The 16,096-nt window shown below is 38.9% G+C and overlaps 1 protein-coding gene across 33 annotated transcripts in view; it reads right to left on the bottom strand.

Moving 5' to 3' along the window:
* Positions 1-16,096, bottom strand: part of LOC127369243 (NACHT, LRR and PYD domains-containing protein 12-like) — a 54,813-nt gene that overhangs the window by 27,724 nt on the left and 10,993 nt on the right. For 8 of the 33 annotated variants that reach the window (XM_051410381.1, XM_051410388.1, XM_051410397.1 and 5 more), the window contains one exon: positions 2,363-2,412. In XM_051410381.1, coding sequence (XP_051266341.1) covers positions 2,363-2,412 — 50 coding nt within the window. Of the gene's footprint in view, positions 1-2,238; positions 2,413-2,911; positions 3,086-3,911; positions 4,086-6,184; positions 6,359-6,970; positions 8,790-9,568; positions 9,805-10,598; positions 10,719-11,033; positions 11,184-11,693; positions 11,757-15,847; positions 16,022-16,096 lie in introns of those variants that run through there. The other 25 variants (XM_051410379.1, XM_051410395.1, XM_051410387.1 and 22 more) reach the window with 8 other exon arrangements.

Genomic DNA, 16,096 nt, shown 5'->3' with positions numbered 1-16,096 from the left:
CGGCTTGATTGACCGCAGAATATGAAAAAACAGGCTTTTTTTCTGTTTCTGTTTTCTAGTGATTTTATTTATTTTATTTTGTTATTTGTTTTTTGATATCAGATTCATAAACGAATAAGGAAATAACAAACCGTTTTTAAATTTTTCGATTTTGGAATCTCAATTGAATATGAAAAGAACTAATGATACACAGATTCAGTGTTTCAGAAGGGTTTTATGTTGGTGTATAAAGTGGCTCCAGTCAACAGATCCTATTATAGTAGTTAACTTGTTGATAAGTTAAGTAGCCTTTAGTCTGAGAGCCACAGACTGAATCAGCTGCAGCTCCATCATCACCATCTTCTCCTGTTACTGAGGACCTCATCAGAACAGCCGACTGCAAACTGAGAAACTACAGTAAAGCTTTGATTGAATCCAGACTTTGTTCAGGTTTCATCTTGTTTCTGTTTCTCACAAGCAAATATTCATCTGTTATAAAATGAGAAAAAGCTGATGTTTGAGGTAGTTATTGATTTATTTATTTAAAAATCAGGAGATCAATAAGCAACCAACAGTTGAATCTTCTTCAGTCAGAAATAAAATTCTGGAAAAACCAAAGAAATAATTCAACAAATGTGCTTCATTTAAACCAACATGGAGATAATTTATATTTATAGAAGCTGGATTGTGGAGCTTTATATTAATCAGAAGTAAAATGTGATTTCAATATACAGATTTGTGTTTTTGAAGCAATAATATAAACTTTCACAATATGAGAAAACACAACAAATATATACATGCACATAATCTTATATTATTAACAATGACACGTAAGATTGTATCTTATTTTATATTTTGCTGATTAATTTTATGTCAATAGAATAATATAACAAAGTATTAAAATGTTCTAGTTTTAAATGTGTAACCAATGTTCACTGACTTCTCACCAAAATCCAGATATTTCAGTAACTTTAAGTAACTCTGTTTGATATTTTAATAACAATGGATCAAATATTAAAATGAAAATAGATCAATATCACCAGACTTTGCAGTTCTTTAGTTCATATTCCTGCAATAACACAATCTGTTGGGATATATTAGAAAAATAGACTCTTTTAAAAGTTAATAGATACATAACATTGTACTAATATTAATGATTCCAAAATATATTGTGGAAATTAACTGCAACTCTCCATCGTTCCACAAGGTGCAACAAAAGAAATCAATTGAGGTAAGTTTCAATCTACAGTTATGTTGACATTGTGTCTGACAGTGGAGCTGATCTCAGAGCAGTTCAGACTGCAGCACTGAGAGTCATCTCCACTGGTTGTGATTCCTCTGTCAGTCACTGCTGGATGAAGCTCTCCTCTCCACTCTACCTCCCAGTAACATGGCCCAGTCAGAGCTGATGCTGCTGCTTCCACCTCTCTGGATCATCAGGACACAGCTGATCCTCCAACACAACGACCTTCCTCACCACTCACACTCTGACAGAGATCACTTCCAGCTGATGAGAGAAGAAGACAGACAACATAAGTCATGAATCAGTGTTGACAGAGACTCTCTCCATCATCATATCCAGTATAAAGACCAGCAGGGACTTCAGTCCAGTTCAGACCAGAAGGTGAGCGGCTGTGTAGCGTAGCCTGCTTCCTTTCAGCTCTCATGTTAACGTATTGGAGTGAACTCACTGAGCTGAAGCTCACAGACCTGCAGACACTTTGGACATCAAGACTGTTGACTCTGCAGATTTCACTGAAGTACACAGTGGAAATAAAATGCTGAGAGTCCCTGAACGCATTATTACTGCAGAAACAGAGAGACATTCACTGCCCACTGTAATGATGGATTTACTGCTGTTTGGGTTCAAAGCTGATAAAAACCACAGTCTCAGTCACCTTTGAATGTTTTATCTGCTTTTGAAATATTACAGGGCAGATCTGTAAATATGGAGTCTGTTTAAAATAATAGTAAACATATTTGGACTAAACAAAAGACAAATGGACAAGACATGAACACAACAACAGTCATCTTCACATCAACTCAAACACATGATCACAACAAGCTTCTAGCTCATCTGATTGGCTGACTGTTCTCTCTCTCTATCTGTCTGTCTGTCCAACCCTGAAGTCTGTCACCATCCTCCTCTCACAGCTTCACTGAAGAAAGCAGCAAATACTGGATCTTTGCTTTGATACTAACTGTATTTAGTACAATACTGCTGAAACCAGCATGGACTGACTCCAACCCTCTACTGACCTCAGAGTCTCCAGTCTACAGTGTGGACTCTCCAGAAAACCACACAGCAGCTTCACTCCTGAATCCTGCAGCTTGTTGTTACCCAGGTTCAGCTCTCTCAGATGGGAGGGGTTGGACTTCAGACCTGAGACCAGATAATCACAGCTGATCTCTGACAAACTGCAGTCCCACAATCTGAATAAAGAATAAAAGATGTAAGTTTAGAAGATAATAGTCTTATGTCTGCACTTCACTGTCACCACAAATCTGCAAGCTAGTTCAGGCAGTCAACTCGAGCTGCGCTGCTATACACACATGACATGACCTTATTCCATAATCACTAACCAAGCGCACCCTTCCAATCTGGCAGTCTATTTAAGCTGCAAAATTTCCAAGCTCTCCCTCTGCTTTGTCAATGCCGCTGTTGCCTTGCAAGCTATTGCCGCCTGCTGCGCTGTAAGCCCCACCACCACCCGAACATCCACCTGTAGGCTCCGGCTAGGGATTAAGGTATTTGCGCATCACTCCCCAATATCTCTATGTAAACATATCTGCGGGGAGTGATGAGGTCGGAGCCTAGACGCCAAAATATAAATATGTTATACTGCTTTAATAAACATTTCTAACGTGAGTTGTCTGACTGAACTTTCACATCATATTAATCTCAGCACAGAAGGAAAAAATGGTGTCTGACCTCAGAGTCTCCAGTCTACAGTGTGGACTCTCCAGAAAACCACACAGCAGCTTCACTCCTGAATCCTGCAGCTTGTTGTTACTCAGCCACAGATCTCTCAGATGGGAGGGGTTGGACTTCAGAGCTGAGACCAGATAATCACAGCTGATCTCCAACAAACTGCAGTTCCTTAATCTGAATAAAGAATTAATGCTGTAAGTTTAGAAAACAATGTTCCTGCTTGAAGTCATTTAGTGTTTAATGATATTGAGATTTATATGGCAGGAAAAATACCTTAAGTACGATATAAAACATTACAGCTACTGAAAGAAAGAGGAGGCTGGGGTTTGCAATCACAGAAACATTATTATATCTCAGCACAGATGAGAGCATCAGCTCTCTGGGTTCGGAGAGCAGTGATAAAAGAACGTAAATTGAAAGAAGATATTAAAATCCTAAGTTGGTGTGCATATGATTCAGATCTCACACTAAATTAACTCAATGATAGATTCAAAGTTTGGATAAAGAAAGGTATAATATCTGTATGCAGCATTATACAGAAAGATGAAATGATGTGGTTTTAAAAATTAAGACATCATTTTTTTTTGGAAAAACAGGATTTCTAAAGATATCTCCAATTAAGACATTACTATAGACAAAAAGAAAAATACCAGAGAAGCCAGTTAACCCTTTATGCAACTTCTCATAAATGCATATAAGTCAGATATTAAAAGAGGGGTCATCTCTCAACTGTATAAAAGCCTCCACAATCTAAAAGCTAATTCTAAAAAATATATAAAGGATAGATGGGAGAAGAAAGGAGACCTGACAATAACAATAATATTTGCATATTTCAGTGGAAGAGTACAAAATCTCATGCTTGGAAAGAATTGATGCTTGAAGAAGAAAACAGACTTTATCATTAAAATACTCACTGTGGATCAGTATAATATCCGCCTTATGTCACCACAACTTTCACATCATATTACTCTCAGCACAGAAGGAAAAAATGGGGTCTGACCTCAGAGTCTCCAGTCTACAGTGTGGACTCTCCAGAAAACCACACAGCAGCTTCACTCCTGAATCCTGCAGCTTGTTGTCAGTCAGCTCCAGATCTCTCAGATGGGAGGGGTTGGACTTCAGAGCTGAGCCCAGATAATCACAGCTGATCTCTAACAACCTGCAGTTCCTCAATCTGAATAAAGAATAAATGATGAAGATAAAAATCCATTTATAATCCAATCAGATGTGTTCAGGTTTTTCTTCTGAAATATTTGTATTATTTTACACCAGTACTGTGGACAATAAACAGGGACATATCTAGAATATCAGAATGAACTGGTCCCTGATTTGACCGACAGAACACATAAACCAGATCAAGAACACAAACCCACCTTCACTTCCTTCAACTCAATCCCACATCCATTAACCCCGCCCACCCACATTCCCACATTGCCCACACAACCATAAAATAACATTAAGTTAAAAAAGAAAATGTACATTCATCAAGTTGGATGTTGTTCAGGATCTCCTTGAACCAGCTAATGTGTGATGGGGGAAGAGCATGCTTCCATCTGAATACAATGAGGCGTTTACTGTCCTTCACTGATTAGGAAAGTAAAGAAAATCATAAACTGACTTCTTTTTATTGCTTGATATGTAAAACGTGACGCAGCAGCTTTTAGGTGTAGTACCTCTTTCCCAGCGATTGTTTCACCCAAAAGGGGGCGTAGTCGTTCTGAAGACAAGAAAGTGACCTATGGTTGCTTTCATCCATACTTCAAACACCTGCAACTGGAAATATTTTTCACACAGTGTCTCTGTACAGTGTCTGAGAGAGAGAGAGGCTTTATGTACAAGTTCCTGTAAAATACTGTGTTCTGAAGGTTATGTGTAAAAAGACATTATTTCTAAAAATGTGTTGAACTTCTATTAATTTATTTTATACATATATGTGTTTCATATGTAACAAAACACAGTGGCGTAAGTACCGCTGGTGCAGCCAGTGCCCAGCGGCTTACAAGGGCCCATAAAGGACAGCGACACTTGCCTAGTGTCTGTGGGTGGGCCCTTTTGCACCTTCACATACCGCGTTCAGCAGTAGCATGGCACAAGAATGACTCAGTGGATTGGCTTTACTCTCAATAGAGAACAGCAGAGTGATCAGCAGTGTTGTTCATGACTTCGCTGAGCGAAAGGCCTGAAGGATGAACTTCTGGTGGGTGAGTACAGGTGTCTCTTTGTTATGGAGTGGGATCAGGGATTTAAATTACCTCTGTAATCTGTGATGAGTAATTGTGTGATCAGATGCCGTCATCCATTAATTCATAGTAGGCCTATAATGAGTTGCTGTGACATTTGTTCTGTGGTTATTGATAATAAGCTATTTTGCGTTGAAATATTACTGTAGGCTGGCTAAAACTATTTCAGTTGTTTGACAGTTGGAGACAGCCGGCTGTGGTGGTTTGAGCTGTTAGATTTGCTTTGATAGATTTGGAGCTTTGTCTGCTGTCTGTGGTGCTGATCACAGGCTGCAGGTTTGCTATAGTGTGTATGTTCTGTTATGACACAGTTGGTGTGTCTCCTTGTTGTCACTTCGGAGAACTGCAGCATGTTAGTAGTGAGAAGACACACTTGACCAGTAAGCAGGGAGACAGTGAGCCTAGTGGAGAGCAGTTACTTTACCTGAGCTGATCCAGCAACATCTGTATACATCCCATGCCTTTGGTTGCATTGTTGGTACGTATTGATTTGTTTTATTGTTATCTATAATTGTGGATGATTATTTTTGGGTAAGATTACGTTTTGTGAAGTTTATGTGTAACGGATTATGGATGACTACATTGCTCCTAGGCCTTTAAAGTTTATACGCTAAAATACAAACAGATAATTGATGTGTTAAAATATTTACATTTGTTGTTAAATAAGAATAAATACATGTAAAGCTTGTAAGCAGTACATGTTTAGACTTTTTGGGGCAGGGGATGGGGGGCACAGGAACAATATTTGCACCGGGCCGATCACAAATGTGCTACGTTTCTTCAAAAACTATGAATGCTGATACAATTTTGCAACATATTGTAAAATTATTCCTCCAGTTTTCTTACCAACATGAATCCAGTACAGAGTCAATTCTGAGTCAAACTGCAAACTGACAAACTTTAAAAAACAGATGTTGTGATTTGTGCTCAGACAAACTCAGAAAACAAGAGAACTGAAGGAAACTTAAACCTTCTGTTACGCATTTAAATTTTGTAGATATAAACTGTATAAGAGCAAAATACATGAACTGACTTCAGAGTCTCCAGTCTACAGTTTTTACTCTCCAGTCCAGCACACAACAGCTTCACTCCTGAATCCTGCAGGTCGTTGCTATTCAGGTTCAGATCTCTCAGATGGGAGGGGTTGGACTTCAGAGCTGAGGCCACAACTTCACAATGAGTCTCTGAGAGTCCACATGAGGAAAGTCTGTGATGACACAGAATATAAATTTAAGTATAATAAAATCTGACATTTTATTATGAAATACTCTTTGCATCTTGCATCACAAAGCACATTAACATAAGCGGCTGTAGCTCAGCTGGTCAGTCATTGATCACAAGGTCTGTGGTTTGAAACTTGAGCTCCTCCTGTCCACAAGTGCTATGATTTGTGTTTCTTATTTATTTCAACATGATGTTCAATGAGCTGTATAATCACTATAGGTTTTAACTGCACTTCCAAAAAACAAACAATGTAAATTACACATGAAGGGTTCAGGTCTACAGCACAAAGGGTCCTTTGATCTGACACTGTGACTGTGACCCCCCCCCACACACACACACACACACACACTCACACACTCACACACTATATACATTTGCTACACTTCCATCCCCCACATACCTTTAATTTATTGATGCTAACGTCTGCATCTGTTTTATTGTGTAAAATAATATCAATAAACAAGTTTAATACTAGTTTAAGAAAACTTTTATAGTGTTGAAGTTTTATATTTTTCATGAGTGTAAAGTGTGTATCTTTACTTTAATACTGATGGCTTCAACTTTACATTGATTTATAATATTAATCTGGACTTACTGAGCCTTTCTGCAGTTCCTCACAGCTGGAATCAGTCTCTGCCGTCCCTCCACTGATGTGTTGTACTTCTGCAGGTCCAACTCATCCAGAACCTCCTCTGACATCTGCAGCATGTAGGCCAGAGCTGAGCAGTGGATCTCAGAGAGTTCCTTCTTTGATCTGTTCTCTGACTTCAGGAACTCTTGGATCTCCTGATGGACTGAGTGGTCGTTCATCTCCATCAGACAGTGGAAGATGTTGATGCTTCTGTCAGGAGAGATATTATACACGTTCATCTTCTTCAGATTGTTGATGGCCCTCTGGGTTATTTCTGGACTGTTGTCTGTCTGACCCAGCAGGCCTCCTAAGAGTCTCTGGTTGGACTCCAGAGAGAGGCCATGAAGGAAGCGAACAAACAGGTCCAGGTGTCCATTTTTACTTTTGAGGTACCTCTCCATTGTATCTCTCAGAAAAACATCAAAATATGGGCTTATTTGAAAATACATTTTGTATTTGTGGCCCCAGTCTTCCCCCAGGAAGTCCTCCACCACGTCAGTGTTCCTGTTGGTGTAACAGTGGAACATGTAGACTGCAGCCAGAAACTCCTGAATGCTCAGATGAACAAAGCAGTAGACTGTTTTCTGAAAGATCACAATCTCTCTTTTGAAGATTTCTGTACAAAGTCCTGAGTACACAGAGGCCTCCGTGACATCAAGACCACACTGCTCCAGGTCTTCTTGGTAGAACATGATGTTTCCTTTCTCCAGCTGTTCAAACGCCAGCCTCCCCAGCTTCAGAAGAACTTCCCTGTCAGCCTCCATCAGCTCCTGTGGACTCTTCTCATGTCCCTCATCATACTTCTGCTTCTTCCTCTTTGTCTGAACCAGCAGGAAGTGTGAGTACATGTCAGTCAGGGTCTTGGGAAGCTCTCCTCTCTGGTCTATAGTCAACATGTGGTCCAGAACTGTAGCAGTGATCCAGCAGAAGACTGGGATTAGACACATGATGTGGAGGCTCCTGGAGGTCTTGATGTGTGAAATGATTCTGCTGGACAGATCTTCATCACTGACTCTCCTCCTGAAGTACTCCTCCTTCTGCGCGTCAGTGAAGCCTCGTACTTCTGTTACCCTGTCAACACATTCAGGAGGGATCTGATTGGCTGCTGCAGGTCTGGAAGTTATCCAGACGAGAGCCGAGGGAAGCAGATTCCCGTTGATGAGGTTTGTCAACAGCACGTTGACTGAAGACTTCTGTGTGACGTAAGACACAACCTCCTTGTTGTGGAAATCAAGTGAAAGTCTGCTTTCATCCAGGCCGTCAAAGATGAACAAAAGTTTACAGACAGCGAGCTTCTCTGCTGTGACCTTCTGTAATGTTGGATGGAAAACATGGAGCAGCCTGAGAAGACTGAACTGCTCATCTTTGATTAGGTTCAGCTCCCTGAACGAAAGCAGAACCACCAGAGTGACATTTTGGTTTTCCAAGCCCTCTGCCCAGTCCAGAGTGAACTTCTGCACTGAGAAGGTTTTTCCAATGCCAGCGACGCCGTTCGTCAGAACCACTCTGATGTGTCTCTGTTGGTCAGGTAAGGCTTTAAAGATCTCGTGGCACTTGATTGGAGTGTCATGGAGGGTCTTCTTCTTGGAAGCTGTCTCAAGCTGCATCACCTCATGTTGGGTATTAACCTCTTGACTCTGTCCCTCTGTGATGTAGAGCTCAGTGTAGATCCTGTTGAGGAGGGTTTCACTTCCTGTTTCATCAGTTCCTTCAGTCACATGTTTACATCTCGTCTGCAGACTGATCTTATGTTCATCTAAAACCTCCTGCAGACCACCACTCACTAAAAAAGAGAAAGAAGTTTGAGTCAAAGATTTGACAATTTGCTGATTATTTTGATTACCAATAAAAAGAAAAATCAATGTACAAATATATTTGAATAAATGTTTTTTTTCTCTGACTGCGCATTGGTGTACGTGTTTGATTGACAGCAGAGGCAACAGGCTGAGCGATGTGCAATAACACTGTTTCAATATTGTGATGACGATATGACAGCTCAGTTGAAAACAAGAATTTAAGATACATGGCAAACTAAAGAGACAGCTTTTATTTTGGTAGCAATTCACTATTAGCTAAGCTCAGCACTGTGCTTGAGTAAAACATAGCGGAGGTGGATGAGAGAAAGCAGACAGAGCAGATATCACTTCTCCACAGGTTTACATGGTTTTAAGTGATAATTCTAGCTCAGAGCCTGTTCCTCACACAGGAGGCTCTTGTCATCTCATGCCTAAACTACTGCAACTCACTCCTGTCTGCCTGCATGTGCCATCTGACCTCTGCAGCTCATCCAGAATGCAGCAGCTCAGCTGGTCTTCAACCTACTGAAGTTCTCCCACACTACACTGCTCCTCCACACCCTGCACTGGCAACTGGTGGCTGATCGAATCCATTTTTTAGTCACTCATATTCTCCTACTGTGTTGCCAATGACCTTATTTGATGAAGTTGATTCATGCAAAAAAAAATTGTTGGTTGAATGAATTCATTGTAAGTCTCTAAATAAACGTAATGTAATGAAATGTAGCAGGTTACATTAAGATTAGATTAAGATGTACAGTCTTACTTTGTACATAGCTGGTCTGACTGGCTGTCTGCGGTCCAGCTCTTGTTCTGGATCTTTCTCCACACTGGGGACAGGAGGAGTCTCCAGATGAAGCAGACTGGTCCCAGTATGAGGTGATGCACTGTCTGCAGAACCAGTGTCCACAGCTGGTAGAGACTGGATCCTTCAGGACGTCCTGACACAAAACACAGCAGGACAGCTTCTCCTCCACAGAAACATGACTCCTCTTCCTCTCTCTGTGAAGACATTTCTTTATTACTAAAATGATTTGTTGATTGTTGATGAAAAATACTGAGATTTGTCCGACACTGTCTGGAAGCTCAGATGGTCACAGAGAACATTAAAAGTGTTGTTAACTTTTCTGTTTGGATTCAGCATTCAGTCTGTAATGAAAATGATTCCTTTTATTTCAACTCTCCTGCTTTCATAAACACTGAGTGCTTTTCCTATCTGTGTCTTATTAAACATTTATTGATCTGCCTATAGTTTGTTATTAATACAAACTCAACACTTCTTGCAGCAGCTTCACAATAAAAGCCTTCCATTAAAGAGAGCTGATTATGTCCTTCACTGTTCTACAGTCACTTTGGGCAGATTAGCTTGTGTTAGTTTAAACTGAGATTAGAAGTGCTTTAAATAATTATGATGGACCAGCAGTTTACTGTAAGACACATAGCATGTAACAGTGGTGTCACAGGTTCAACTACAAACAGTTTATTTGTTCGTTTTTCATTCCTTTATGTTTCTTGTCACTTTATATTGTCAACTATCAAATTAAGGAATAGGAATGGTTTGTTTCTTCATCTTTAGATACAATATATTTAATTACACATTAGAAACATATTCTATTAGATAATAGTTACAGATATATACAGCGACATGTGTTGCTAAAGAAATAAAATAAGATACACTTTAGTTTGAAACAGTGTCTGCATTAATAGTTCTGCATCATGAAAACAAATCTATCTTGTCTTCGTGCTCAATGAATCATCTTCCATCAGGTCAGTTTACAGGAAAAACTGTTTCTTACTTTGTGTCTGAGGGTCCAGGTTCATTACTGAAGTCCAGAGGATGACGTTTGGATTGGTCACTCTTCATAGACAGACAGCTGGACACTGGAGACTCTGCTCTCTGTCTGTTGTACTGAACTCTGCAAACACCAAGATGGTTTTATTCACATAAATCCTTCGTCCTTAATCCTTCCCATTTAGGAAGCTGGAAATAAAAAACGGCTGCTACTGTTGATAACTAGGAGGTAAAAGTTCGTATTAGTCCTCTTAGATTAGATTGACTGACAGCTACAGATACTAAGAGGAAGTTGGAAAGAAAGATTTCTCTTTGTTAGTGTCACAAAAAGTTTTTGTTAGCAAATACAGTTTGGAAGAAAATGTAATATACAAACACCAGAGAACATACAGGTAACTGAATATAAGTGAAATTAATGGGTTAGTGTCAGTTCTCTTACTTTGTGTCTGAGGGTCCAGGTTCATTACTGAAGTGTAGAGGAAACTCTTTTGACTGATCACTCTTCATAGACAGACAGCTGGACACTGGAGACTCTGCTCTGTCCTCCTCTTCCTCCACACAAACACTCATCTTCTGCACTTCAGTCAGTCTGAGCGATAATATATTAAGACTGTGAGCTCATAGCACAAGAAACAGGAAACAGGAAGTAACACACACACACACACACACATATGGGTGGGTGTGGCGCAGAGGCAGAGCGGGGCTTCCCCTAATCAGAAGGTTGTTGGTTTGATCCCCGGCTCCTGGTGCCACACGTCAAAGTGTCTTTGAGCAAGATGCTGGTCTGTGAATGTGTATGAATGAGTTAGATTCTGTTCGATGGGCTTTTTCATCACTGAATGAATGAGTGTGAAAGGGTGAATGTGGCACGTAGTGTAAACGCGCTTTGAGTGGTCAGAAGACTAGAAAAGCACTATACAAGTACAGGTCCGTTTACATGGACAGACAGAGACACACATTATACAGAGTATTAAACATAATAAAACCAGCCAGAACTCCTGGTCACTTTTCTTTAAACCTGTATTTGATTTCTTGGGTTACAGTAGGTTTAATCTGTACTTTGACAGTAAAATAATTAGAATGTTGTAATAACACTCACCCTGCCTCAGCCTTCAGTTTCCCTCTTTCTGCTCTGTCGACTCAAAATGGACACTAAACAAACTGAACACTTTCACTTTCAGGGTTTCCTCCCTTTTTTTCCTCAAAGATCAGCTGTTTAACATGATGAATGTTTCCTGGGTTTGACAGATGTAATTAAAATGAGTAGTTTGATATGTTTTAATAGTAAAAAAAACAACTGTAAGACTCTTTGACAATGCATATACGTGTATATATAATGTTGTATAACACATTACAATCCAACAGCACCAGTAACTCAACCTCTAAAATAAAGTTTAATCAACCTCTGTAAAACAGTTTCACTTTGTATGCTTCATTATACTGAAGCAGGTAAGAAGAAATATATAACCTAACGTTAGTTCTCCAGATGCTGACAATATCACAGCCACAATGTAAAATAATAACAAAGCAGGAATTTTAAGTGAAAACCATCGTTGTCCAGTGTATTACTTTTTTTTTGAATATGTAACACAGTTATCAACTTTAAATTTAACTCAATTAAGGGCCACAAGAAGGAGGTGTTGACCCCATAATTGATAATAAAATAAATGATAATATTGATAATCCATAAATGCTACTATTTGTGTTATCTGTTGTTTGTGGATTCTTACTGTTTTTTTTCTTGTACATAGTGTTTTTATTTATTATTTTCCTACTTTTACTGTTTTTTATAGTGTTTTTTCTCTATCCACTTTGCTGCTGCAACATTGGAATTTCCCCATTGTGGGACAAATAAAGGAATATCTTATCTTATCTTAATTATAATGTGGTCAACAGCGCCCTCTAGTGACCAAATAACGGCAGTTAAAACAATGTAAACAGAAAACAGCAGTTTCCTACTTCAACACTGAATCTAATCCAGCTGCAGCAGTTTACCAACATTAAAAACTCCTTCAGGGGAAATATGAGGAGAAAATAAAATGTCAAAGCTTCCTGTTTCACAGCTGAACTTGATATTTATGTAATGATATTAAAAAAAAAACCCCACTTAGACCTGACATTAAAACTGTTGTATTAACCCTCTACCGCATTCATTATTACTTAAACATGATGGAAATGTTTTAATTCATTTTTATTACTTAAAATGGTTAAATAATGGAAATATTTGATATATTTATTACATTTTTTTAAAATAAAACTGATTTTTTACTGATGAAAATTAAAAGTTAACTTTCCCCAGATAGTTTTTGAATTTGTGAAAAGAGAGCCTCTTTTCACAACTGAACTAAAGTACAGGTGAGTAAAACTGAGAAAAAGTAATTGTTACCATATGGCAACACCATACAAGAAAGGGTTAAACCAGGGTTTCATTTTAACTTGATTTTAATTTAAATGTAATATTTTAAATCAAGTTGAACTAAATCATGATTCCACTGAATTTTTGCCAAATGAAGTCAGTCAGACAGAAAGAGTTCACATCAGCAGTCCAGTTAAACCAGTCTGAGGGGAAACAGTGGAAATGGGGACATCTGCTGGCAGAAAGCAGCTCCAGCAGGAGCTACAGAACATGAACACTGGTGATAACAACTGCTTCAACACTGATTTCTGAGGGGTAAAAGCTCCACAGGTTGACTTTATGATCATCTACTGTGAAAACTAGCAGAGTCACACATAAAAACTCTAACTCACTGATGTTTTCACTTCTAAAACGTTTAGATTTAAAACGTTATACACGTGGAGCAAATTCACTGAATGTTTCACTTTGATTTGAAAACAAGGCTCCTGCGACATAAAGACAGTGAATGAAACAGATCTTCCATTGCAGAGTAAAGCATTCAGTTCACTCAGTGCAGGGTGTCATTTAATGTACAATGTTAAAGGAAAGTAGTGCATCACGCTGAGTCATTACCAAGTTGTTAATGCATCATTATCTCATGATTATAATGACTCAGCATGTTGTGTCCCCTCAAGAAGAACGTAAAGCTACACAAGTGACAAACAGGGACTGAAGTTTTATCCACAATGTACAAATAATTTATAAAACCAGAAACAGCACAATTCATATTTGTTCATTTTATTGTTTTTATTCTCCGAGTGTATGTTAGGACTGGATGAACACAGTCTTGTATTTGTTTCTATTATTGTCAGATCCAGAGGAGCAGTAGGGAGGGGAAGAGTGGAACTAAACACTCTAGAGTCCAAACATCTGGGGGGCCTCAATTAATGACATTAAAAGTTTCTTTTTATCTTTTAATCCTTAAAATGTAATATTGTAATAAACTATTACTTCAGGCACTTCGGACAGAAACTGTTCAGTCTCTAATCTCTGTAAATACTCTGATGCTTATTTGAGGACTTTGTGTCATTTCAAAACAACAAAGCAACAAAGCAGTGTTTCAGAAGGGTTTAATGTTGGTGTGTAAAGTGGCTCCAGTCAACAGATCCTATTATAGTAGTTAGCTTGTTGATAAGTTAAGTAGCCTTTAGTCCGAGAGCCACAGAGTGAATCAGCTGTAGCTCCATCATCACCATCATCTCCTGTTACTGAGGACGTTATCTCCTCAACTCAAACTGAGTTATTACTGAACATGACCTCCTGTATTAAGACCAGTGAATCAGTTTGAGAGTGACAGCAGCTTCTAATCCTGTTTTCAGTTTAACTCTGGGGCTTCCTTTTTATTGTTCATGTATTGAATTTGCCTTTAAGTCTCTAAAGTTTACTTCTTCTGTGTTACAACAGACTGGACGAGCACTAGTTGGAACCTGATTCCCCTTAATTGTGTGAATAAAACAAAAAAAGATCTTTCTCAGTGTGGGAGTCAGAGTCAGATGGCTTTCCACCTTTGTTTTATGCTCAGAGTCTGATGGAGACATAAACAGCCGACTGCAAACTGAGAAACTACAGTAAAGCTTTGATTGAATCCAGACTTTGTTCAGGTTTTATCTTGTTTCTGTTCTTCGCAAGCAAATATTCATCTGTTATAAAATGAGAAAAAGCTGATGTTTGTGGTAGTTATTGATTTATTTATTTGAAAATCAGCAGATCAATAAGCAACCAACAGTTGAATCTTCTTCAGAAATCAAACTCTGGAGAAACCAAAGAAATAATTCAACAAATGTGCTTCATTTACACCAACATGGAGACAATAGAATAATATAGCAAGGCATTATATTTCTAGTAACTTTAAGTAACTCTGTTTAATATTTTTAAAATAGCAATGGATCAAATATCAATATGAAAATAGATCAATATCACCAGACTTTGCAGTTCTTTAGTTCAGTTTCCTGCAATAACACAATCCATTGGTATATATTCGAAAAATTGACTATTTTAAAAGATAACAGATATATAATATTGCAATAATATTAATGATTCCAAAATATATTGTGGAACTCTCCATCTCCAATTGATTTCTTTCTTTGCACTTTGTGAAGTAAGTTTCAATCTACAGTTATGTTGACATTGTGTCTGACAGTGGAGCTGATCTCAGAGCAGTTCAGACTGCAGCACTGAGAGTCATCTCCACTGGTTGTGATTCCTCTGTCAGTCCCTGCTGGATGAAGCTCTCCTCTCCACTCTACCTCCCAGTAACATGGCCCAGTCAGAGCTGATGTTGCTGCTTCAACCTCTCTGGATCATCAGGACACAGCTGATCCTCCAACACAACCTCCTTCCTCACCACTCAAACTATGTTAGACCACCATCTGATGAGAGAAGAAGACAGACAACAGAACTCAATAGAAACACATGTAGAGATAGAGAAACAGACAGGCCTGTGTGTGTGAGTCAGACTGATCTTAGAGCTGTGACAAAGATGAACTGATCAGTTGTTTAGTGTTGAAATGAGAGAACAAACACTTTGAGATCAGATTTGATGGTGCGACAGTTTGATGAATGAGGACCACTGTCTCTGTACATCTTGTAATGCTGTCAGCTGGAATCCAGCTTTATTTCCTGTAGACATGAACACAACAACAGCAGTCATCTTCACATCAACTCAAACACATCTGATTGGCTGACTGTTTTCTCTCTCTGTCTGTCTGTCTGACTGTCCAACCCTGAAGTCTGTCACCATCCTCCTCTCACAGCTTCACTGAAGAAAGCAGCAAATACTGGATCTTTGCTTTGATACTAACTGTGTTTAGTACAATACTGCTGAAACCAGCGTGGACTGACTCCAACCCTCTACTGACCTCAGAGTCTCCAGTCTGCAGTGTGGACTCTCCACAAGATCAGACAGCAGCTTCACTCCTGAATCCTGCAGTTTGTTTTCTCTCAGCTCCAGCTCTCTCAGATGGGAGGGGTTGGACTTCAGAGCTGAGACCAGATAATCACAGCTGATCTCTGACAAACTGCAGTGACTCAATCTGAATGAAGAATAAAAGATGAAAGTTTAGAAGACAATGTTCCTGCTTGAAATCATTCAGTCTTTAATAATCTGT

This window comes from Dicentrarchus labrax, unplaced genomic scaffold, assembly GCF_905237075.1.
Source record: "Dicentrarchus labrax unplaced genomic scaffold, dlabrax2021, whole genome shotgun sequence".
Classification (NCBI taxonomy): Eukaryota; Metazoa; Chordata; class Actinopteri; family Moronidae; genus Dicentrarchus; species Dicentrarchus labrax.
Note: the sequence above shows the minus strand (reverse complement) of the source record. Positions and strands in the feature narration are given on the sequence as shown.